The 25,197-nt window shown below is 34.1% G+C and overlaps 1 protein-coding gene across 1 annotated transcript; it reads left to right on the forward strand.

Moving 5' to 3' along the window:
* The first annotated feature begins 20,482 nt into the window (after positions 1-20,482).
* LOC117311906 (kidney mitochondrial carrier protein 1-like) lies at positions 20,483-21,746 on the forward strand. Its single transcript, XM_033855123.2, has one exon. It carries the CDS (start codon positions 20,609-20,611, stop codon positions 21,482-21,484), a length of 876 nt encoding a protein of 291 aa, XP_033711014.1. The 5' UTR covers positions 20,483-20,608; the 3' UTR covers positions 21,485-21,746.
* Positions 21,747-25,197: the final 3,451 nt, after the last annotated feature.

Genomic DNA, 25,197 nt, shown 5'->3' on the forward strand with positions numbered 1-25,197 from the left:
AATTTTGAAGATCAGTTCTGGAATTAGTCTTTCCAGTTTTTAATCTTTACATATTTCCTTCTTTTCCATTGCTTCAAAATTGACATCTCATCCTCCTCCCACAAACAATAACAACAACAACAAAATATATATATTTCCTTAGAGAAACTGAATGATTCTTAGAATTAGGAGGGGAGCAATGTTATTTACCAGCAGAGTGTTACAACGATCTGCCCCAGCGCCATTCCTTACCCCAGCATGCATTTCATTAAGAGTTTGTTATGTCAAATAAGTACAAAAATATTGAGAGTGCAGGTAGCATGTGGAAGGTCATCGTTGTTGCTTGTTTATTTTTCCTTGTTGCCTTTTCTACTGATATAGAGAAACTGACATAAAAATCTAGTCTCTAACACCATTTACATGTTTACAAATTTGATAAGCTTAATTTTATAATAAGTATTATTTTTTCTTGAATTTCCATCTACATGCCACTCAACAACATTTGGCCTTTACTTCATGTTTTCAGAGGAGTCATTATTACTAAATTTTGTGGGTTTTAATATGTTCCTTTGACATCCATAAATCTAGCTTCAATAATAAACATTAGAAAGAGGCAGATGGAAAAAACAAGGAATAAATTTAAAAAATTGAAAAAGAGCAAAAAGTTGCTAAATAGGGAACATAAGAAAGAAGAAAGGTCTATACTGCCTGAAAAAAATCAGTTGTATTTGAGTGTTGTTAATGTCATAGTAGATATTTTATGTATTGATTAATTTAATTCATGACTAAAATTAATAATTTTTTATCTTCTCAAATATCCTGGTGTTCCACTGGGCTTATCAAAACCCAGTATTTATTTTACTATTCCTAAATCCAGGCATTAAAAATTACAAGTTAATTCTGTTAAAAATGTGTCCTTATATCTTGTTAATGGTTATTTAGGAGGCTTTACAACATGAAATTTTATGTTAGTACTAAAATAGATTTTTACTATGTGAAGATACCCAAATTTAGTGCAATGCACAAAGTTTTATGAGATATTTCCTGTTATGCTCTGCCAAGATATACAGTTTATGATTTTTAATTTATTTTTCATGATATTTATGATTTTTTATTCATTTAAAAAATTTTCCTTTTCAATTTGATTAGTTTTACAGCTATTCACTAGTCTCTTCTCAATCTTTCTCCCTTTCATTCATTCTTTCTTTCCTCTTTTTAATTTTCTGACTATGTCATTATTGCAATTTTTCATTTTGATCTTGTAGTCTATTTGGCCATACAAACTCTAGAGCTTCTCATAGCAGTGAATGAAATCTCTGTTTCAACTACATCAAGGTTCATACTCTCATTGTTTCCTTTCCTTTATGGCAATTGTGACTAAGAGCACTGTCTGATACATCTCATGCAAATAAATGTCTCTGATTTGGTTTCAAGAGGACCTCAATCCAGCATAGTTTTTAATACATCAACTCCTTTCTTCCTATCTAACCTGTATCTTCCTATCTAACCTTCCTATCTAGCACAGATCATTGCTGTTCCTGACAACCAAACTTGCACTCTCTACTTCACGCTTCACCAGTTCTCACTGACAATCATTAAGAAATTGAAAATGGGTACAAGGACATCACGTCTTTGCAGAAAGAGTGCACATACCTCCAGCAGATGTTCCACTTGGAGCAGAGAGAAGGTAGGAGAGTCACTATGAAACCATCCTCCCTAGTTCATTTTCTACAAATGCACATGTAAGAGGCTTCCAACTGTTAAATGCTTAAATCTAGTGGTATGAAGCCAAAATGGTGCAAGAAGTAATGCCTGCATCCCACCCACGTCTTTAAAAAACACTAAAAAGCTGGAATGGATAATAAATTCACAAATTTAAATGATAAAAATTTTAAAGAGGTTTACTTTAAATCACGCTTGTGTCATTTGGAAGCAGAGTGAAAATCTACGATGACATATTTGAATTCAGAGAATTTCTACAGAATCTGCTTTCATATTTCCTCTTCTGAATTACATTTTGCATTAGGTCCCCAGAGAAATCCTGAAACTTACAGTTTTATTACAATTGGTTTTTATGACCTTTACTATTATATCTAACTGATTTATAAATAAGGAAACATTTTTAAACAAGTGCTATTGTGTTAAAAAAATGTCAATGTATTTAATTAAAATTGAAATGAAAGAAATCATCCACCCTCTAGAAATTCCTTCTAGAATTTTTCCTTAAATTCCAGGTCACCATGCATCACACAGTGGATGAGGTAGTAAGAAGAGAATGTCAAGTATTGAAATATTTAAGCATAAGCAATTCAGAATTTGCAAGAAAATTCTTAGGCAACCTTTAGAGTAAAATATATGGTTTGAATTAGTTGAGCATATTAGAAACGGTTGCCCATGTGAGGTATAAAATGAGGAAAGGAACAGTTGCCAATATGAATAAAGTGTGTATGTGTGTGTGTGTGTGTGTGTGTGTGTGTGTGTGTGTGTAGAAGGAGATACAAGGGGAGAAGTAGTATTGATAAAGATGACTTAACTAAAGGTGTTGGTTTGCATAGTTATAAGAAATAAGCATGACTCTGAAAAGAAATCATTCTGCTAGTTACGGAAAAGTCTTAGATGCCTAAGGAATTTAGTTTGATGACAGAGGTACTACAAGATAAAGGCATTTTATGAAACAAATTAAAGCAGGAACACAAGCCCAGAGCAGAGCAATGGAAGGTACTGGATGTAAGTGGACACTGAAGTAGAAATTGAAGCCTTCAAGTCTGGGCAGAGGACAGACTGGGCATGATCTACAGATGCAAAAGAAAAGTCTAGGGAAAGAAGAGGCACAAGAGCAATAGAAAGACAGCTTTTTGTTTATGACTATTAAATTTGTGTGGTTGGGAGAAAATAAAAGTGGAGATACCTTGAAGGTAGCTTTGAATAGATAATTAGAGAAACAAAAAATTAGAGCACTGGTTGTTAATATGAGGTTTGTGGCCACAAACGTGATAATTAAAGCATAAAAGTAGACGAGAAATTTGGGAGAAATATTTATTGAGGAGGATGGAGCTGTGAGCTTAGACTATTCTTTGGACAATAAACTCAGAAAAAAATGTCATATACACTACTCAACAGAAACTTGCTTACTAGTGAAAAATCTGTGCCATAGCAAACCTCCCCAAGTCTGCACTAAAGAAAATAAATGGTTTAAACACTTTTACTACTTACCTGCCGTATGTTATTAATTGCACTGACTGAGTGAGTGACTACTTGTGCAACTGCTATAAAGTGAACTAAATTTCAGGAATAAAAAATATATGGCATTCACTGAGTCAAAAGTAAAGTTGACTATTAAATGAAATATGTTGAAAAGCATTCATTTTAAAATGCACTTTAACTTCTGGGGTTGAAAGTATTTTTCATATTTACAGCAAAATTCATTCAACTATATTTATCTTACAAGAGAATAAAACCAGAAGGATATAATTCAAAACTTGCAGAGGCTGGAAACTTTCTAATTGATAAATTTCTAGAATTTATTGATTAAAGATATCTGTCAAAAATGTGATAATATTTTTTATTTTATTTTTGTTCTTGTTTAACACATAGTTTTCACACCCTTTTAAGTGAAAAATTTAGAGGATTTACTAATTATTATAAAAACATTATACAAAATATTTAATGACTTCCAACTATTAAAACTATAATCATGGCTAATTCAGGTTATGAAATAAATCTATTAACAGACTTAGCTTTGCAGGATAAATCATATACAAGATAAAGAAAGAAAATAAGAACACATTTGACCAATTTCTTATTTCTGATAGAAATACACCAGTAACTTATCTTAATATTAATGAAAAAATGAGTATTTTTGTATCATTGTAGAAAGACTTTGAAAACACTTTCATAAGTGCACATGGAAATTCACTCTGCCGCTACTTCAAACAGGCAAATAGGAAAATGGTGAAGAATCATTTACATAATGGACAAATGTAAATTCATTCTAGTTGTAGAGAGAAGCTCCCTGCTGTCTTGATTATATTATGCTTTCCTGCCGCTACATGAGCTCACACAAAACTGAAAAAAAAATTAACATTGTGCAGTTATAAGTCTGAAGCAAAGGAACTCCAGTGCAACTTTTCATTGGTTTCTTCACCCTTAAAATCTCAGCTCATGAATTATCCTTGCTACAGATATTTGACACACAAAATCATTTTCTCGGAAGATATGGAATGGCATATATGAGAATCCAGCTTTAACTGCTAACTTTAAAGAATTTAAGGTAAAGGAAATTACCTTTTATTGTGGTTGCTCATGATCGTTTGTTCAATGAGTTGTCACAGAATCCAATTTCCACATTACCCATTTTCTGTGTAATAAATCGATTCTTTTGTTTCATTTATGGGGAAGTGATATTTCTACAGTCTTCTTAACTTATTACAAAATGTATTTCATAAATCACCAGTCTTATGGAGGGTGAAACATCTGTTTACATAATAGTACTTGCTCAGTTTTAATCAGTTATAAGTACGTGACTTGGCAACCAGCTGACAGTATGAGAAATATATTTCTAGTGATATTTATTTCATGACACAATTGTGTTGCACATAAATAAAATGAAAAATAATCTTAAAAGGTAGGAAATAAATACAAAATAAACACAAATATAGCATTCATAACCCAAAGAAGCTCAGTGTTCTAGAATTACTCTATCAATTAATATAAATCAAAGGTTAAATTTCCTCTCCCCTCATTTCTGTAAATGGAGAGTATACTAGTGTAGGGGTGATTAGCTAAGTCTACCAACTCTGACTCTCTGAGTCTTTCATTTGTAAGAAGTTTGATCTTTGGCAAGTTTCTTAAATTTTTGGTGACTCAAATTCTTCACTGAAAACAGAGGGAACAATAGTTTTACCTCATATATTATAGTGATAATTAAGTGATAATCCAAGTAAAGCACTTCAACGATACCTGAGTCAGATAGTGTGCATTAATGTTGGCAGTCATTATCATTGTTTATATTATTACAACTACCACTATTGTTGTTGGTTTTATTATTATAAATATACTTTAAAATTTTCCAAGGGAGTTCTATTCCAGCTCAATCTGAAATCACCAAAATTGAGGCTTATTTTTTGCAACTGCTGACATCCTACCACTAATGTGTCCTTTGCATTACTCTCCAAATTTTCAATAACAACTTTGATTGTATGCAGTAAACAAGATATGGGCATTAAGGAGGTGTTGGGTTGCACCCTACTGGCCTTCAAGGCCTGTAGTTGCCCAACTTCAAGACAGAGAAAGAGCCCGGAGTCAGTGACAGAGACATCAATGGTTTAATGGATAGCGGGATCTTATACTTCTGAAGCAACACCCCACCATGTGCAGCAGATGGCGGGCAGCACATGGTGCCAGTCTTTGCTCCTGGGGGGAAGAGGAGATTGCCAGTTATAAGGGGAATTGAAGTCAGGTTAGCTCATTGGTTACCAGGGAAACTAGCAGCGGGCATGCCCCTCACCTCCTCTTTGATAAGAACAATCTCTAGCTGGGGCCTGGGGACAGTATGTAGGAAGGTCAGTCATGTGAGTAGGGTGTAGCTAGACCCCAGGCACTGGTCTAGTTGGGGATGTACAGAGAGCAAGAGAACAGCAACTTCCAGTGACCTGACCACACAGGAGAGAACTCATAACCAAACACAAAACAGCAAATGACTTAACTGTGGAATCTTTGGCATCCTTATCTTCCTCAGTTTATCCATAGAACCCAATCATCCCCTTGTAGTTCATCACAGCCTTTTGCATTCAAATCTTTTTTTTTTTCTTATTCCAAGTTACCACACATTCTAGGCTTATCATAAACTAAAGAAGATATACAAATCCCTTTAGAAGAAAGCTAATTTAATATTTATTATTTCAATTCAGACTTGCAGGAGATAAAGTGGAGTGCGAGAAGATGGTCATGTCCCGGGTCTCAGCGAGAGAGTCCCTGGGACGGCTGCCAAGTGTGGGTTCTTGGCTTCGCACAGGAAAGAATTCAAGAGGGAGCTATAGTAAAGTGAAAGAAGGTTTATTCAGGGAGATACATACTCCACAGACAGAGTGTGGGCCATCTCTGAAGGTAAGAGGCCCCAGGGTACAGGGTTGTCAGTTTTTATAGGGGTGAGTAATTTCATAGGCTAATGAGAGGGAGGATTATTCCAACTATTTGGGGGAAGGGGTGGGGATTTCCAGGAATTGGGCCACCGCCCACTTTTTGGTCTTTTACAGTTAGCCTCGTAACTGTCATGGTGCTGGTGGGTGTGTCATTTAGCATGCTAATGTATTACAATGAGCATAAAATGAAACCCAAGGTCCACTGGGAGTCAAATCTTCTGCCATCTTGGACCTGGTTGGTTCTAAACAGTTTTTGTCATGTCCTATGGCTATATCATTCTTTTAAAGGTTGTGCCCTGCCCCCTTCCCTCCCGATTCAAGACCATTTGTCGTTTTACTTAAACAAAACAAATAAACCAATTTTTTTTTTTTCTGTACAGGGGCTGGTGCTGTCAGGAAGCAGGCTTTGTTGGGAAAGAACACAGCTCAGGAGCAGGGTATCTGGGAGGCAGAGCCTGCCTTGATTACAGTGGCTCCCAATTCTTTTTTTTTTTTTTCTTTTTTTTTGCGGTACGCGGGCCTCTCACTGTTGTGGCCTCTCCCGTTGCGGAGCACAGGCTCCGGACGCGCAGGCTCAGCAGCCATGGCTCACGGGCCCAGCCGCTCCGCGGCATGTGGGATCTACCCGCACCGGGGCACGAACCCGTGTCCCCTGCATCGGCAGGAGGACTCTCAACCACTGCGCCACCAGGGAATCCCCCAATTCTTTAATCTTTGCTTCTCCTCCTTGAGGTGCTTGTCTTGCTCCCAAAATCATTTTTACTCCAACGATAAATTCTGTAAGTTGCTTAAGATTTATATGCATTTGAATATAAAAATTATTTTCCTTTAACCAAAAGAAATTAAAGTATTATTTGCAAAAGTCAGCCTCCATCCTGTATAGAACTTTGTAAATTTGAATTTTTGTATTCATGTACTTTCTTAGCAGTAATTGGTTTCCTTGAGATAAACCCAGTTCATGATGGGCGTCTCAGGCTTTATGATAACTGACTGCCCTGTGTTAAAGCACTTCATCTCTGCTAAGGCAAGGTATCAAAAAGAAGTGATGTCTCAGAAGGAAAGTTATATGTAGGAACTGTTATAGCTTTCTCCAAAATTCCAAAACTCCATTCTGTGAATCATTTGTACCAGCCTGCAAAATGTTCAATACAACATTTGTTTTCTGCCATAAACACTTAAAGCAAAATTGGATCCGTTGAGTCATATGGTCCAAGCAGCAGAACAGCTTTCTTGGCAGATGGACATTCTGCAGAAACTTAGTCTCACTCAAAACTGGCAGCTTTTCAGGATACTAAATAAATGGGCAAGAATAATACAGCAAAGTGAGATATATGTGGCATCCCAAATCTAAAGAGACCCATAGACTGTTAAAACTTTTCTCAATAGTAGAGGGACAAGATGCAGCAAGTTATCTCTCATCTTGGAAGGGATATTTCAACATTCCTATAAGGTGGAGCCCCTAGAAATGTCACCAAGGTGGCAAGTCCCTGAATTTTGTGGGATGCATTCCCAAATGCTAACATGCATGTCTTACCTAAGTTTCTAGAGTTGCTGATACTTCCTGTTCATCAGATGCAAAATCATCACATCATAAATGTAATGTATAAACATGACATCCTTTTGGATTGAGAGGTGTTTCAGGTCATTACAGACTAGACTATGACAGAAAGCTTAACAGTTGATATACCCCTGAGCTAGAATAGTACAATTGTGTTTCTGGCTCTACCTGCTGAAAGCAAACTACCTCTTTGCTCAAAAGTTTAGAGAAGAAAAGCATTGTCCATATCTATCATTGCCTATCAGTTGACAGGAGATGTAATGATTTGCTCCAGCAATGAAACTATGTCTAGATTAGCAGATGCAATTGGAGTCACTGCATGATTATATTTTCAATAATCTCATTTCATAATGGTTATTTACATCTGTCCTCTGCACAAGCAAAATAGGTAAGTTGAATTAGCTGTGGTAGGAATAAACTCCAGCATTTTTAGGTGCTTGATAGTGACAATCTCTGAAATCCCTCTTGGGATGTGGTGCTGTTTCTGGTTTTATATTTTATGTGTAAAGGAAGATCTAGTGTTTTTCACTAGGCTTTCCCTACCATAACAATGCCCTTTCCATGGGTTAAAGAACCAAGTCCACTGATGAGCATGTGCTATCTGATTATGTATTTTGGAACTCAGAAGATAGTCATGGTGTGGGTTTAGGTGTCCATTGGGTCTACTATGAAATGGACACACTCCATTGATTATCTGACCTTCATAAGCCTTTCTTCTGACTAGTACATTACAGTTCTATTTTTATCTCCAGGCATCAGTGAGAGGTCAGAGTCAATGTCAAATGTCCTTGAAAAGTCTGATGATTTCACCTTCACCAGTTCATAGTAACCATGGTAAATATTTGCAGGTCCTTGGGGAAAAGCTAGGAGAAATATTAACAATATCCATTTTGGACTATATAGCTAGGTCTTTCCTCAAGAGTACTCAGTCTTCTTTTCATTAAAATGACTCTGGTTACTGTAAACTGGGTGAGGGATGTCTGTGACTGTATTGTGTTCTAAAACAGATCACGGTTAACACATTTGGGAATTTTTACTTTTACAAATTTAACAGACTACTGATTTATTTTAGTTCTAGGTACATAATGATGAACTATTCAACACCAAAATCTTTGCAGCATAGACATTCTGATTCCTGCTTCAGCTCTGCTCTGCAGTGGAGTTACCATTACTATTTTATCTCTGGGGATTAAGTGCCTCTAGTTGCCATCTGCCACCCTGGAATTCCATTATCCCCATTGATTTCTGGGAGCTCAGATCCATGACAGTAGTTTCTGCTTATATTTCTGAACAATAGAAAGTAATCACAGGGACTTCCCTGGTGGTCCAGTGGTTAAGAATGCAGGGGACACGGGTTCCACCCCTGGTTGGAGAACTAAGATCCCACATGCCACAGGTCAACTGAGCCTGTGTGTCGCAACTACTGAGTCCGTGCGCTCCGGAGCCCGTGCACCACAACTAGATAGCCCACATGCTGCAAACTACAGAGCCTGTGCACTGTGGAGCCCATGAGCCACAACTAGAGAGAAGCCTGCACATCCCATCTACTGAGGCCGTGTGCTCTGGAGCCTGTGCACCACAACTAGAGAGAAGCCTGCCCGTCGTAATGAAGAGCTCATGCACCAAAATGAAAGATCCCTCAGGGCGCAGCGAAGGTCCCACCTGCCCCAACTAAGACCCGATGTAGCTAAATAAATAAATAAATAAATATTTAAAAAGAAAAAAATATGTAATCACAAAGGAGTTCATTAAGGACACTGGGGACTCCCCATGAATATATTTCTTCCAGACTTAATGAAGGGAATGTATTCCGATCCACCTGAGGGGTGCATTAGGAGATAAATAAACAAACATGACATCATAAATACATTCTACTGTTCAGATCTCACTAAGACTTTGATTATATCCCTCAGTAATATGACAGGGAACTTTTAGCATTTAATTTAATTAAATGTAAGCACTTTTTGGTCCCAGATTTTAGTCATTTGCAAAGGAAAATGTTAAAGCTACTCCTATCTTTTTGATTTAACATATTGAATCCAGAATCTTGGCTAAGTGAGACCTTATCGCTCTACTCAGCCTGAGCCAAATTTGTATTTCTTCTACCTTAATCTAAAAGCCTTAGGATTAATTCTCACTTGTCTACCTAGGTTTTGGTAAATGTAGAATGTTAAAATCATATGTGAAAAATTTTTGGTATGTGTAATACTTTCCATATCACACTTTGTACATTACCTTCTGGGCCCTGTTGGAACTTGACTCTGGTTATAGATCTAGGAGCATTAAGAATTGTTGGAGACAGGATATGGAGAGGATTAGAAGTCTCTTCTTGCAAGAGAAATGTCTCAGTGGGGAGGAAATTATAGTTTTTCAAACAAGAGGAAACTAACGTCTTTAAAACAAGAGGTTGAAGAGATAATTCTAAAAGAAAGGCAGTTTAGCAGAGTTTAAAAGTTCAACTTTCCAATCTTATTTGGAATTTTTCCATATGCCTCTATCCTAATATTTAGGACCCCAGTCCTTCCCAATCAATACCCTAAATTATCATAAAAAGCCTTGCAAGCTTGAGAATTCAATTCTGTAATCTTATAATTTAGGTATGATTTTTTAAATAGATCTTTATTGGAGTATAATTGCTTCACAATACTGTGTTAGTTTCTGTTGTACAACAAACTAAATCAGCCATATACATACATATATCCCCATATCTCCTCCCTCTTGAACCTCCCTCCCACCCTCTCTATCCCACCCCTCTAGGTTGTCACAAAGCACCGAGCTGATCTCCCTGTGCTATGCTGCTGCTTCCCATTAGCTAAATATTTTACATTTGGTAGTGTATATATGTCAATGCTACTCTCACTTCACCCCAGCTTCCCCCTCCACCCCGTGTCTTCAACTCCATTCCCTATATCTATATCTTTATTCCTGCCCTGCCACTATATTCATCAGTACCACATTCATATGGAAATACAAAAGACCCTGAATAGCCAAAACAATACTGCAAAGAAAAGTGGAGCTGGAGGAATCAGGCTCTCCAACTTCAAACTATACTACAAAGCTATAGTAATCAAGACAATATGGTACTGGCACAAAAACAGAAATATAGATCAATGGAACAAGTTAGAAAGACCAGAGATAGACCCATGCACATATGGTTGCCTAATTTATGACAAAGGAGGCAAGATCATACAATGGAGAAAAGATAGCCTCTTCAATAAGTGGTGCTGAGAAAACTGGACAGCTACATGTAAAAGAATGAAATTAGAACACTACCTAACACCATACACAAAAATACACACCAAATGGGTTAAAGACCTAAATTTAAGACCAGACACTATAAAACTCGTAGAGGAAAACACAGGGAAAACACTCTTTGACACAGGTATGATTTTTTAATAAATATGAGCACTATGTCTATAGAAGATGAGGTTTTATTTTATGGTCGTCAGTTCCCTTATATGAGATTTGGGCAGGAAAATTAGTGTTGTGAACTCATCATTTTTTTTGCTCCAAATTTCACAGCCCATTTGGAAGCCATAAAAGTAAAGAAACAAAAACAAAAACAAAAACCTTCCTAATGTAAAAGTAATGTGTCTGCTACATAGTTCTCCCTTCCAAATTTCTTGCAAAGTGCTTCATTTGGTCTATGCTAACCTGTAATTATGTAGGAAAGAGAATTCTGGAAAAAGACAGCATCAGCCTAGCTGTGTTGGCACAGTAGAAATCCTCTATGCAGTGGTCTATCTAGAAATATTATTTTGGAGGGAGAATTTTTGTGGATGAGGATAGTGGCTTCAGTACTATTTAATTTGTTATTATGAGTAAAGGATTGTTTAAGTTTTCATTTTCTTCTTGTGTCAATTTTTGTAGGTTATGTATTTCCAGAAATTTAAAAAAACATTTTTTTTTTAACCTCAATTTTATTTACTGACCTAGAGCACTGGTTCTTAAATGAGGGCTAATTTGCCCTCAATGGGACATTTTTTTTTTTTTTTTGGTCACAACAGGATTTTTTCTATTGACATTTAGTAGGTAGAAACTAGAATGCTGCGAACTATCCTGCAATATAGAGGACAACCTTCCCATCAACCAAACCTTATTTGATCCAAAATGTTAATAGTGCTAAGGCTGAGGAACCTCAGTCTAAAGTGTATTGTGATATATCTCAATATAATTTTAAAAATCTACTGCACATTTTGTATGTTACCTCTGTGGCTTTCTTATTTTACTCAAATCTTGACCTGACAATTTTTGCTATTTTGACAATTTTTCAAACGTATATAACATTTTTGTTCTTGTTAGCAGCAGAACCCATCCTAAAACCTATCCAGCATTTTCTTCTAAATTGTATCATTTCTTTGTAGTAGTATCTCCATAATATGTCATATCTGGTTAAGAGAGAAGGTGAATGATAAGTTAATGCTAAGCTGAGGAGGAATGTAATCAAAAGAACAGCAATCTTTATCAAAATGTGAGATTCATAGGTAACATCTTGATTTTGCTTAATTAATATGTCATTCTTATTTGGACAGTAGTAGTGGAAAGTTAAAAAAGAGAAGGAAAAACATTGATATCTCCTTGTAAAATGTAAATTTCCCCACATGTTTATTAGGAGGAATTTGCAATTAATAAATCTTTATTTTTTCTCCCTAATGAGAAGACAAATCTTTTTCTTAAATAATCTGTAATTGTTAGTTTAAAGAAATGAAAATGACTCCAAGTGAAAAAACAGGAAATGGCAGAGAAACTCTGACAAACAATTCTGAAAGATTCAAGTGATAAATGCATTAATGTGGAGAATACCAGAATTTACTTATAGATTCTAAAATTTTATATATAGATTGCATAAATTTTGAAATTTATATATAAAATTACATATACATAAAATTATATATATTTGGTAAATAGTCCTGAATAAAAAACATCTATACATTGCATATACATTTTAATTTTCTTTGCTTTTCATGGCAAGTAACTAAAATTATTTCTGCCATATTGTATTTTTATGTTCATGAATGGTTAAAAGATTTAGGTGTCATCGCATTTAACAACAGTTCTACAACTTTGGTGTGCATTATACTTATCTGAGTAAGCTTGATGAATATGCAAATATCTGGTCCCTCTTTCAGAGATTTTGATTCAACTTTCAAAATAGAGCTGCTCTATCTATCTATGCGTACACACGTTCCTTAGGGATATAATAAGGTTTGAGAGATGTGAGTAACTGTGTTTTAACCTAAATAACAAAATAGAGAAAAACAATATATTTAAATATTCTATGGCAAGTTTATACTTAATACATGACAGCAAAATTCAGTCATAGGAAAAATAATTATTAAGCACCTAAAATTTGAAAAATAACATTGCTCTTTTTTGGAGCAATATATATGCAAAACAAACAAATAAACAAAAAATTGTGTACTCACATTGGTCAGCCTTAGCTAAGTTATGCTTAAGTTATAAACCATAAAGTTTCAGGGGCACATACAATAAAGGAAATAAAAATGATGCATTTCCTATTATTGTGACATGTTCATGATGTTTTGTCTGTGGATGTGCTTCTCATTTTTATTAAAGGAACTGAGCTATATGACCAGTCCCAGTTAAAGATATTTCTGTTTTCATGGGAAATGGAAAAGATAAAATGATGGAACCATCAAAAGTTCTTAAAGATTTTCCTTGGAAGTGCCTCATCCCTCTTCTATTCATATTTTATTGGTCAAATTCAGTGTAAGTACAATAGTCAAGCCTGGAGTTAATGAGATAGGAATGTAAGTCCTCTCATCGTGAAGAGACAACAAATATTTTGTAAACTAACACAATCCTAAAACTGTAGGATTTTACAATCATAAATTTGTACAATACTGACTTGAGGAAATTTTAAATATGATGTTTGTGAAATATGCTATCTAAAATTTATTTTCAAATATTCTAGCAGAAATGAAATTAAAATTATAGATAAATCTCTTAGTGAATTTTAATCAACATGCAAAATGTATTACTTTTAAGTGTCCTATTCAAGAATGAAAGCTGAATGTGAGTGCGGGGTGAGGGGCAGAGAGGAAGAGAGGAAAAGTGTCAGTTGTATCTATGCTCCAGAAATTCTAGATTTCCTAGATGAATATTAGAGATTTATTAATCAGAATAAAATTTTACAAGAAATTAATTTTTTATTTGTTTTAATAAATGACATTCAAGATATATTGATTTCTTAGAAATATTATAACAACATCTCTGACTTTGAATTTACAGAAAAACCTAATATAATACACACTTTTGAGTGGTGTTATTGTCCTAGGGCTTAGATTCAGAGGATTTTGCCACTTGAGATTAATTTCATCTTACACTAAAATAATTTTACTTCTGTCAGAAACAAACCCTACATAAGTTGTATGAAGGTGGATAAAGGCTAGAAAGCTAGGAATTTACTGAATCTTTAAGAAAAGATTGTACAAGTTTTTGTGTCTTTTTACTCATAAATATGGGTGTGTGTTGTGGTGGATTTTTTTCTGGTACTTGCTTTAATTTTAGCGTCCTCCTGGTAATGTTTAGGGGAGAGAGGAAACCTACAGCTTTCATCCAACTATATCAGTGGTATCATCTACCACAAAGAACCTTGTTATTTGACCTGGTTCAGATCAGTGTGCACTAGGAAGGAAGGTGGGGTTTAGAAAAACATGCCAAAGATGATTACAGTATGAGGTAAAATGGTACAAATATATTTAAGGAAAGAGGGTATATTAATTTATAGTTGTCTACTATGAAAGCAATGGAACTAAATGATTACTACAGGGGAGATGCATTTTAAACTGGGCCTCAAAATTTGTATCATGGTTGGAGACAGCCAGGTAGAACAGAGCAGCATGAAGGAGCAGATAATGAAAATTTATGAAAGCATCAGTGTATTCTTTTTGTGGGAGATTTCACAAATCCAAGCCTCCAATTGTTTTTTTTTTAGTAGAGTTATAGTCAGTTTAAAGCACATATATTCAGCAGTAAAACTTCAGATAGTGATATCATAGACAAATATCTACATTTTAACTTATGAGTTTACATCCTAATTTTAGTTAAAGTTCTGTTAAGCCCACTCTTACTATATTTACTGTTGTTCTTTTTAATTAGCATGAATTGGTGTCAGTATTAGTATATGAATAGAAGTGAGGTGAAACCTTTCAAGATCTTACAGGAAAGTAAAAAATTCGAATATTTACTCCAAAACCTTATATTTCCAGGTAATTTCACTGTTCTTATCTTAGGTTAAATCTTAAATAAATACTTTAAAATTTTGCTTTAATCAGGAAGACTAATTCTTGAAGAAAAATACTGTGCTCATTTTCTCTTTATTTAATTTTCTTTTTTTAACTTCCTCCCTCCCCTCCTTCCTTCCTTCCCTCCTTCCTCCTTCCCATCCCTTCCCATTCCTTCCCATTCTTACCCTTCCCCTTTCTTTCTTTCTTTCTTTCTTTCTTTCTTTCTTTCTTTCTTTCTTTCTTTCTTTCTTTCTTTCTCTCTTTCTTTCTCTCTCCCCTCCTCTCTCTCTCTCTCTTCACAATTTACTATGAACAGGAAGCTCAAAACATGACAGATGGAATGTACCCTTCTATCTTGGGAGCGATTTTCAAATCTCTTAGTTCAACATTGAGATTATTCTCCATCATTTACATCTACAGCTCTAGAGTTGGCTTCCAAAGTGTTATTCTGCTATTTAGCCCCTGACTCTCAACTCAAGTCATTTCTCAAATTCTTTCTTCTATTTTCTTAGTTAGGTTTATGTCATTTGGAACAATTGACTATGTGTCATTTATCTCTAAGGGAATCTTAGAAAAATATTATATTAATGATTCATGGGTTTTTTTTTAATGGTCTGGAAAGCAGCTCTGAACTCAGATATTTTTTGTTTTATCTAGAAACTTTCTTGGAGCTTGGGTTAGATGTGAGGAATTATTCACAATTATTTTGACAATAACTAAATGCCCTTAATAGAGTGACAGACTTTATTTAGGAATTCAATTTCACCATCCAAGAATAAGATGATCAACCAAGGACACCATCCAAGACAGGAAAGACATAATTAATTGAACCCCATTTATAGAGCATCCTTGAAAATTTCTGGCTGGTGAAATCTATAAAGACCCATGAAGTAATCAATCACATGTCCATGTACAACTTTTTTTCCTCTAGAATTTTTCTTCATTTTTTTTGAGAATATTTTTTGTATTTTTAATATATGTATTAGATAACATCATTCTCATTTTCAAACACTACAGTGAATTCCCATTGGAATTAGAACCCTATTAGAATTCTCGAAGAGATTAAATTTTAAACACGTCTTCCAAGGCCCAGTCCGACCTTGTTTACTTCTCTGTTCTCACTTTCATTTCCCCTTTTCCCATAGTCACTTGTCTTTTTATTATTCCACTTTAAAGATATATTTTCTCTTTACTTCTTATGGAATATTCTGCCACCAGATCTTCCGAAAGCTGACTCCCTCATTTATGTATCTGCTCCTTTTCACCTTTCCAACATGTCTTTTTTTCTTTTCTTTTCTTTTTTTTTAAGTGTGGTAAGGACACTTAACGTGAGATCTAACCACTTAGTAAATTTTTAAGTGCATAAGACAGTATTGCGAACTATAGGCAACTTGTTGTACAACAGATCTCTAGAACTTATTCATCTTTCATGAGTCAAACTATTCAGGCTTAAAAAAGAAGGAAATTCTGCCATATGTGACAGCATGAATGAACCTGGAAGACATTATGGTAAGTGAGGTAAGCTGGTCACAGAAGGACAAATACTACATGATTCTACTTATATAAGGTACCTAAAATAGTCAAACTCATAGAAGTAGAGAGTAGAATTGTGGTTACCAAAGGCCAGGGAAAGGAGAAAATAGAGAATTGTTGTTCAGTTTTTCTTGACCATCGAACTCCTAATCCTTTATCACTCTCAGGAATATGTGCTATTTTATTGCTTTCTTAGCATTTATGCCTTTTTAAAATAATTCTGTTCATTTTATTTTTTGCACATGTTTTTCATAGTCTGTTTCCATGAGCCACATAATACTAAATTTAAAAATGCTTTTGAATTCCAGATATTTGAGAATTAGTATTTTTATAATTGTTATTGTAAGTAGAATTTGTACCAGATATTTTAAGTTATAAGGCCAAAATCAATTTATAATGAAAGCAATAATCCCCTACTTCACCATTCCCTGAAAGTAGCCCAATTTACTGGAGACAAATACTTTTAATAGTTTTTATTTTTACTTCTTCCTTCTTTTGGTGATTACTTAAATAATGTTCTGTATTTTGAAAAGTGAAAACTTGATAGTACTAAACTGAACCATGTGATTTTTGAGAAACTTAGTGAGGAGGGTAATTAAATTTTTAAAATATGAAGGGAAAGGAAAATATATTAGGTACTTACTATGTATCTTTTCCTTACTCATTCAGTATAAAATTTATATATAATGTTTTTTTCCAAAGTAATAAAGGAAAATTTAATATCATGTAGCAAATATTTAAGCAAGTGATGAAATATTATTAGACTTTATCTCTAATATCCAGGTAAATCATGTTATGTGTCAAGAAAAGTAGCACTTAGGTGGAGATAAATTGGATTTAAAGAGATAAATCCAGTCAACAAAGGATTCTTGTAATAGATTGAAATGTCAGAACCTAATATGATGCATTAAAGAGACTAGTTTTGCAACTATAACAAAGTTATCTCCTTCTAAAGTGTTTAGGATTTTTTGACATTTTACTCCAGCATCTAATTTAATACCTTATTGATGATTAAGAATAAGGAAATGAAAAAATGAAACCCTATATTTTAAGAATGTTGTAAAACAATGTCATTATAAATATAGCATATTAATGTCAAATGATATATACTATAATATTGCTAAAATAAAATGTAACTTAAGAATACATATATTCATAGCTACTATAGTATCTTTCCATTTTTTAGGAAGGAGAACTTTTTTTGTTTATTTCTGTTACAGATTTGTGAATAAATTGTGGGAATTTATAGCTGGAATTAAGGGTCCCAATTGGTAGTTTAATACTCCAGTCACTCTAATTTAGTATTAGAAGGAGCATAAAACATTGGGAATGCAGAAGTAAAACATTAATCCTTGTTAAAAGTCTCAATTCAGTGAATTTTCAATCTAGATACTTTTCTATTCTTTATCTAAGAAGAATGGAATTTTTATTGATATAATAAATTTGCATGTGATTTTACTCACAATTATTATTTACAAACATAAATAATGAAACAATAGAAATATAATTTAAATAATTTTATTTTAATAAAGATTATTGGTTATTTCCAGTAGCACGATTTGTTTCAAATTAGAGCAAAACACAGAAAGCTCTTTAAATTAACTTCAGCAAGTTTAAGAATATGTAAATAATAGATTCATATTTATTTCAGAATATCAATTCAGATTTGTAATGACAGAAAAAAAAGATAGGTCTTTCAAATTCTAAATTTTCAATGTTACTCAAGACAATTTTCAAAAGAGAGTTCCTTAGTTTCTATAGATTATATTTTAGTAGGAATTCCAGTTCTAATTTTAGATTTATTTGTGTGTTTACTTATTTATTATCCAACAAATAATTATTAGCTATCTCCTGTTATCTGGTCAATGATTTCCAAAGTGCCTACTATTTGCCAATCACTGTTCTAGATAATGGAATTATGGTGATTAAAAAGCCAAAAAAAAAAAATTCCTGCTCCCATTGAGCTCACAATTCTGGGAGAAAATAGGAAAAACAATATTAAAGGTAAGTAAATACAAATCATAATAAGTGCTTAGAAGAAGATTAAACAGCTATTACAAAGATCCAGTTATTAACAAAATAAGCTGATCCTTTTAGAGAAAGTTCTTATATTTTCCCATTTTTGAGTTTTTAAAATTCGTTTTACATTTTAAAATTTGCTTCATGAAAATTAAGATTAAGCTTATGAAAGCACATGCCAATAAAATGATCTTATTAAGATTTTTTTTAATATGCAAAAGGTGCAACTAGGTTTGTTGATCAAATTTAGTTTATGTGTGAATGGAAGGGAAGATTAAGAATTTTATGTGTTATATGTGCAAAAGAGAATGAAAGAGAGAGAGTTGAGAGAGAGATTGATTAAGAAGGGCTGGGGTATAAAAGCTCCCAGCAGTAGTGCAGGAATGATATCTATCACCCAAGTAAGTTGACAGATGTTTGTACCCTGTTCATGTCACTTTAATAGACTTCATTGCATAGAATTACTGAATAATGTATAAGGTAAATATAAATGTGTAATGAAAAAGTATAAAGCATTTCCAGTTTTGACTTGTTCCCAATAATCTTCAAGATAAATGAGATAGATGTAAAACAATTGGAGAGAAAATTCAAACACTGTGAAAATACATTTTTAAAAATAAACCCCTTTAAGAAAATAATACAGCTAAATCCATGAAGTATAATTTTTTGCAAAAGCTCATTCAGACAGACATGAATATATATTTAAGTAATTTATGACGTTCCTTACTTTCAGTTCAAGTTATAAATAATATATTCATATATATTTATGATTACATTCAATTAAAATATTTTCTTAATTTAATTTTTGGCTTTTTGGAAATAAAAAAATCATATAAATAAAGTCAAATCAATTAATGTCTTAATACTAAGTTCTAATAGTATACAGGGTTTTAAATTTCCATGTCTTAGCTTTTGTTCCTTAAGTCCAAAATACCAATTTTTGTCTTGCATTAAATATTAAATGCTTATTTCATGTTCAGGTAATAAGATATAGAAACATGGAGAGTAGAACATACATTAGTAGTTGAGCATGATTTTAAATGAATAATATTGTGTTTTATTTGACATTGAAATAATATTAAGATTATTATTATTACTATTATTATTTTAGTATTTTGTCACTATCAATATCTTTGAAAATCTTTAATTTGGTGAAAGAAAACTTTGTTAATGTTGGTATTTAAGTACTTAGCACAATTTCACTGTTATGGAACAGTAAAAAATCATTAATTCTTTCCATTTGATTTTTTTCTTAACATCTCTATCACCTTACTCAAAATAACACTGTATTTCTTCTTTTTACATTCAGTATTTAATTGTCATCATTAGACTGTGATTTTTTTTATTAATCGGTGTACTAGATAGTAAATTCTTTTTATTTCAGAATTAACCTCAATATAGTTAAGTCAAGTGCTCCAAAAAAAATGTGGATTGGTAAATTTCATTAGCCTCCCTCTGTGTGATTTATAGTCTTGTCTCTTAAATAATGTAGTTTGAGACAATAAGTAAGATCCTTCACAGTGAAGGTGCCTTTCTTCTCTTGCTACATATCACTTATTCCTTCTATGAATATTAAAACACTGCTTAAATTATAACAGCATCTTTCTGGGGTTATCGTTAGTACTTCAAGAACAAATTTAATATCTTTCATGGTAGATGATCACAATAAATGAGACAGTAACTAAAGAACTCAAATGAAAAATGTAGGTCACATCCAATCTGTGACTTTTGACCCTAAATCAATTCTTTTGCTCAGCATGGTGAGAACTGATTCACAGGCTTATGGTGGAAAATTGATATATAAGACTGTCTTTTAAAATTCCATAATGATTTGAGAAAATTTAGCAACAAAATCTTCTCATTCCCATAAAACTTAGCTTCTGGAAACATAATCTAAATGATTTCAAGCCTTACTGCTACTTCCTATTAACTGTAATTCTGAACTTTTGACCTCTGTGACCCTCAGTTTCCCTATTTTAAAAAATTATACTTTCCTCCAGTTCCCGTGCGGCCGCTGGAACTGGCAGCTGCTGCGCCTGGGGAGTAGGAGGTGCAGGGCAGCCGCCACCCGGAAAAACCCTGTTGGAGGCTATGCGTCTGTGAACAAAGGAGAAGGGACAGCGGTGAGCATGTCAGCCCTGAACTGGAAGCCCTTCGTGTACGGAGGCCTGGCCTCCATCACAGCGGAGTGCGGTACTTTTCCAATTGATTTAACCAAGACACGGCTCCAGATTCAAGGCCAGAAGAATGATGCAAACTTTAAAGAAATCAGGTATCGAGGAACGTTGCATGCGTTAGTGAGGATAGACAGAGAGGAAGGCCTAAAAGCACTGTATTCAGGGATTGCTCCTGCGATGTTGCGCCAGGCTTCCTATGGCACCATCAAGATAGGCGCCTACCAGAGCTTGAAGCGGTTATTTGTCAAGCGCCCGGAAGATGAAACCCTTCTGATAAATGTGGTCTGTGGAATTCTCTCTGTAGTCATATCCTCAACCATTGCTAATCCAACTGATGTTTTGAAAATTCGGATGCAAGCACAAAATAGCTCCCTTCAAGGAGGAATGATAGGCAACTTCATTCACATTTACCAGCAAGAGGGAACAAGAGGACTTTGGAAGGGCGTGTCCCTTACTGCTCAGAGGGCCGCTATTGTTGTTGGTGTGGAGCTGCCGGTCTACGACCTCACCAAGAAGCATCTTATTCTCTCGGGCTTGATGGGAGACACTGTGTATACCCATTTCCTCTCAAGCTTCACCTGTGGGCTGGCGGGGGCCCTGACCTCAAACCCTGTTGATGTGGTGAGAACACGTATGATGAATCAGAGAGTCCTTCGAGATGGCAGATGCCCTGGCTACACAGGTTCCCTGGATTGCTTGTTACAGACATGGAAGAATGAAGGGTTTTTTGCTCTATATAAAGGGTTTTGGCCAAATTGGTTGAGACTTGGTCCTTGGAATATTATTTTCTTTGTGACATATGAGCAGTTGAAGAAATTGGATTTGTGACAAGTCAAGACTGCATGAGACATCCTGCTGAAAATGCTCACGTCTGAAATAGCAAAGCTTCCTGTCTTTCCCACTGCTTCTCACTGCTTGGCCCGCCACAGATTCTGAGGTGTGAGCAACAGGTGAAGACTGGGTTAGCTCGGATTGCTGTGTCCTGGCATTGGACGCTCTGCACCAGATGTTTAATGGCATAGACTGTAACATCCAGTCACTAGTCCTTACCATTCAAGTGCCCTTCGACATCAAAGATAACATGAAATGCATGTTTCTTGCTAAAGAAAACTTGCGGGAAGATCAGGAACTGCGGACTGATTCCCTCAGGGGAGAATAACTCCTGATGCATCTCAGCTCATAGCTGAGACTCCCAGACTGTTCGAAAGAAGCTCTTCGGAACCATGGAATGAATAGAGCCTCCAAGAGGGTGTAATGTTCCTGAACTTCTGGGGGGGCTTTGGCTTCGTGTCTGCTGAAGAAATTCACACATGGAGACCTGGTATACCCCAGGTATAAACAGTGCAGGATATAGATCCCTGGAATATTGCACTGCTTTCTAATTTCCAATTTTGGCAGGATCTTTCACTTATAATAAGTGATTTTTAAGCCTTTGACCACTCGACCTTTGTGAGGAATTGTTACAAAGCATTAATATCTAAACTCATGTTGGTGTGATAGGTTGGCTTGGAAGGTGGCAAAGTCTGTGCTGGTGGGAGGTGTTATTAATCTACTTGGGTTCTGTCTTAAGTAATGTTTGTAATTTGCTCTGTGATTTTAGCAAAGTTTCTATTTCCCAATCTGTAAAATGGGGATAATAACATCTATTGATATTGAGGGTCAGGTGAAGAAGATAGTAGCTGCTACTACTTGACTTGTAGGATTAGTGTGTTTACATCATGCTGTCATGCAGCCATCATCCCAGAATAAATGGTCCGTGTGTATGGAAGAGAGTCATTTTATCATGGGCTTCTCCTGAGTGAGATCGTTTGTTAAAAGCCTTGTGCAAGAAAGAGGTTAAGGTTTTATTACGTTTTCTGTAGCAAAATGTTGCAAGTGAATCAAAGAGTTGATTTTTTTCCAGATTTCCCGGGTTTTACTTTAGTTCTGGTCACATTTGTCAAAATACTTCTTGTCTTGGACTTCCTAATCAGTTTGGAATGAAAATACTTGCTTGAAAAAAAAAATTATAAGTAAAATAATTCTCCTTTGGGTTTCTTTAATATTACATAAAGAATGAAACAATTAAATGTAGAGGACAATATATGTGTTAATCATGAATTTCTAAAAGGATAGGGTAAGTACTACTAATGTGCTGGCAGGTTCTCATTACGGGGAAGAGTTCCTTCCATAAAGTCTGAAACTTTGTAGAAAGACAGACCATTAGTGAGGAAGTATTAGCCAAAGCATCCCTAATGACTAATTAGAAGACATACTTTGGAACTATGTCTGCCATGTGCTTTTTAAATTTCCACATCAAAGTTTGTAATTATAATGCTCTTTTTATCAGGAAAAGAATCTCACAATGGATTAAAGCTTTTTGAGAAGACTCTATTAATGACTGAAAATTTCAAAAGGTGAAACAAAAATGTGTGAAACTACATGCTATGTCTGAACAGACAGACCGTTTTCTGATAATGAACTTGACTTGCTTAACTGTGTATTTCTCTTTGAACATAACTTTGAATTGGCATAACTACTTAAAGTTCTAGATCATCTGGCTACTCTTTAGTGTTCAAATATTGTTGTGGAAATACTCTTGATTATTTTCTTCGTATTTTTTACATACTTAAGTCCACCCTTCTGCCAGCATTCATATAGCAAATTCTCTAGGAGACTATACACGATACCATTTCTATTATATAATATTATCTCCAAATTGATTATTAGCAACAAGATGAACCTATTTTATATCAATTGTTAGGGACAAGAATAAGGATTTATTGTTTTGATAATGAAGAAATCAGACTATTTCTTCTTTTTGAATATTACATTTCTTAGGGAAAAAATGAGTTTGTTTATAACAGTAGTTGCCTGAGATACATTTTCCACATATGTAAGTACTTACTTGTCTTATGAAAATCAAGGGACAAAAGTGAACTAAATCTACAAATACAGCATGATGATGTTTACATGTGTATTCTCCCATGTAATCACCACCCAGAACAAGATACAGAACTGTTTCAGTGCCCATGAAGGCACTTCCTTGCCCTTTCTCAGTCTAAACTAGCCCCTAGATTTAACTACTATTCTGAATTCTCTCCTCATCAATTAGATTTGACTATCCTAGAACTTGCCATAAATGGAATCATATAGCAGTTACTACTTTTGTCTTGAGCTGACTTCACTCAGTATTATGTCTGTTAGGTTTATTCATGTTGTATATATATTCGAAGTGTATTCTTTTGTACTTCTCTGTAATATTCCTTCATAAGATTTACCACAATTTATCCATTCTCTATTGTTAAGCATATGGGTTTTTCCCAGATGCTTATTATTATGAATAAATATGTTATAAATATTTTTGTCTTTGTGTGGACTCACTTCTCTTGTGTATACATTTAGGAGTGGAAATAATGGAAATGGCCAGCTATCCTGAAGCAGTTTTATAATTTTACATCCCTACCAGCCATGTATTCAATTTTTCCACCTATTCCACACATTTGGTAATTTCTTTCTTAGTTAATTATAGTTGTCCTAGTAGCTGTATTTATTTGTACTTTTAACTTGTATTTATGTAACAGTATTTCTTTGTATTTTTAATTTGTGTTTTCCTGATGAATAGTGATGTTGACTATATTTATTATGCTTATTAGCTATTTAAATATAATTTATATGAAAATTCTTTTCAAGGGACATTTCCCATTATTTTTATTTTTTTCCTTATTGATTTGGAGAAGTCTTTTCTATATTCTGAATATGAGTCCTACAGCACATACATATAGCAAATATATATTTTCTTCTACTATTTCTTTGGTGTTTTCACTTTCTAAGTTTTGTCAATTTCATTGAATGGTATAAGATAGTTGTCAAGTTTTATTTATTTTTTACCATTATAGAGATAAAATTACTTGATTCAATTATCTTTCATTAATTTATTGCTTCAACATAATTTCACCTGTTTAATCTTCGATATAAGTCAAGTGCCCAAATATATGGATCTATTTTAGTACTATTGATATTGTTTGTCTATTCTTATGCCAGTACACTATGATGCTAATAACTAGCTTTTTCATTAATTTGTCAAATCTGGGATGTATGTCCTCCAATTTTATTCTTCCTCAAGAATATATTGACTACTGTAGGTTCTTTGCATTTCAAACTAAATCTTAGAATCACCTTCTCACTTTCTACAAAAGTTAAAAAAATCTTAGACATTTTCATTGAGATTTTAGTGACTATATAAGAATATGAGGAAAATTGATACTTTTACAATGTTTTCACAAATTTGGTATCTGTTCAATTATTTAGAACTTCTTTAATGTTTTTACAGCAATGTTTTATACTCTTTATTGTAGGTTTTAGAAATCTTCTCAAATGTATTCTGCTGATTTTATATTTTTGATGTTATTAATGGTATTTAAAATTTTACTTTTAAATTGTTTGATACTACTATTCAGAAATATACTTAATTTAATCATATTGACTGTGCATCTGGCAACTTTTAAAGTTTACTTATTACCTGAAATACTTTGTTTAGTATTCAAAACCATGATTAGGTA

This window comes from Tursiops truncatus, chromosome 3 (genome assembly GCF_011762595.2).
Source record: "Tursiops truncatus isolate mTurTru1 chromosome 3, mTurTru1.mat.Y, whole genome shotgun sequence".
NCBI classification, from domain to species: Eukaryota; Metazoa; Chordata; class Mammalia; order Artiodactyla; family Delphinidae; genus Tursiops; species Tursiops truncatus.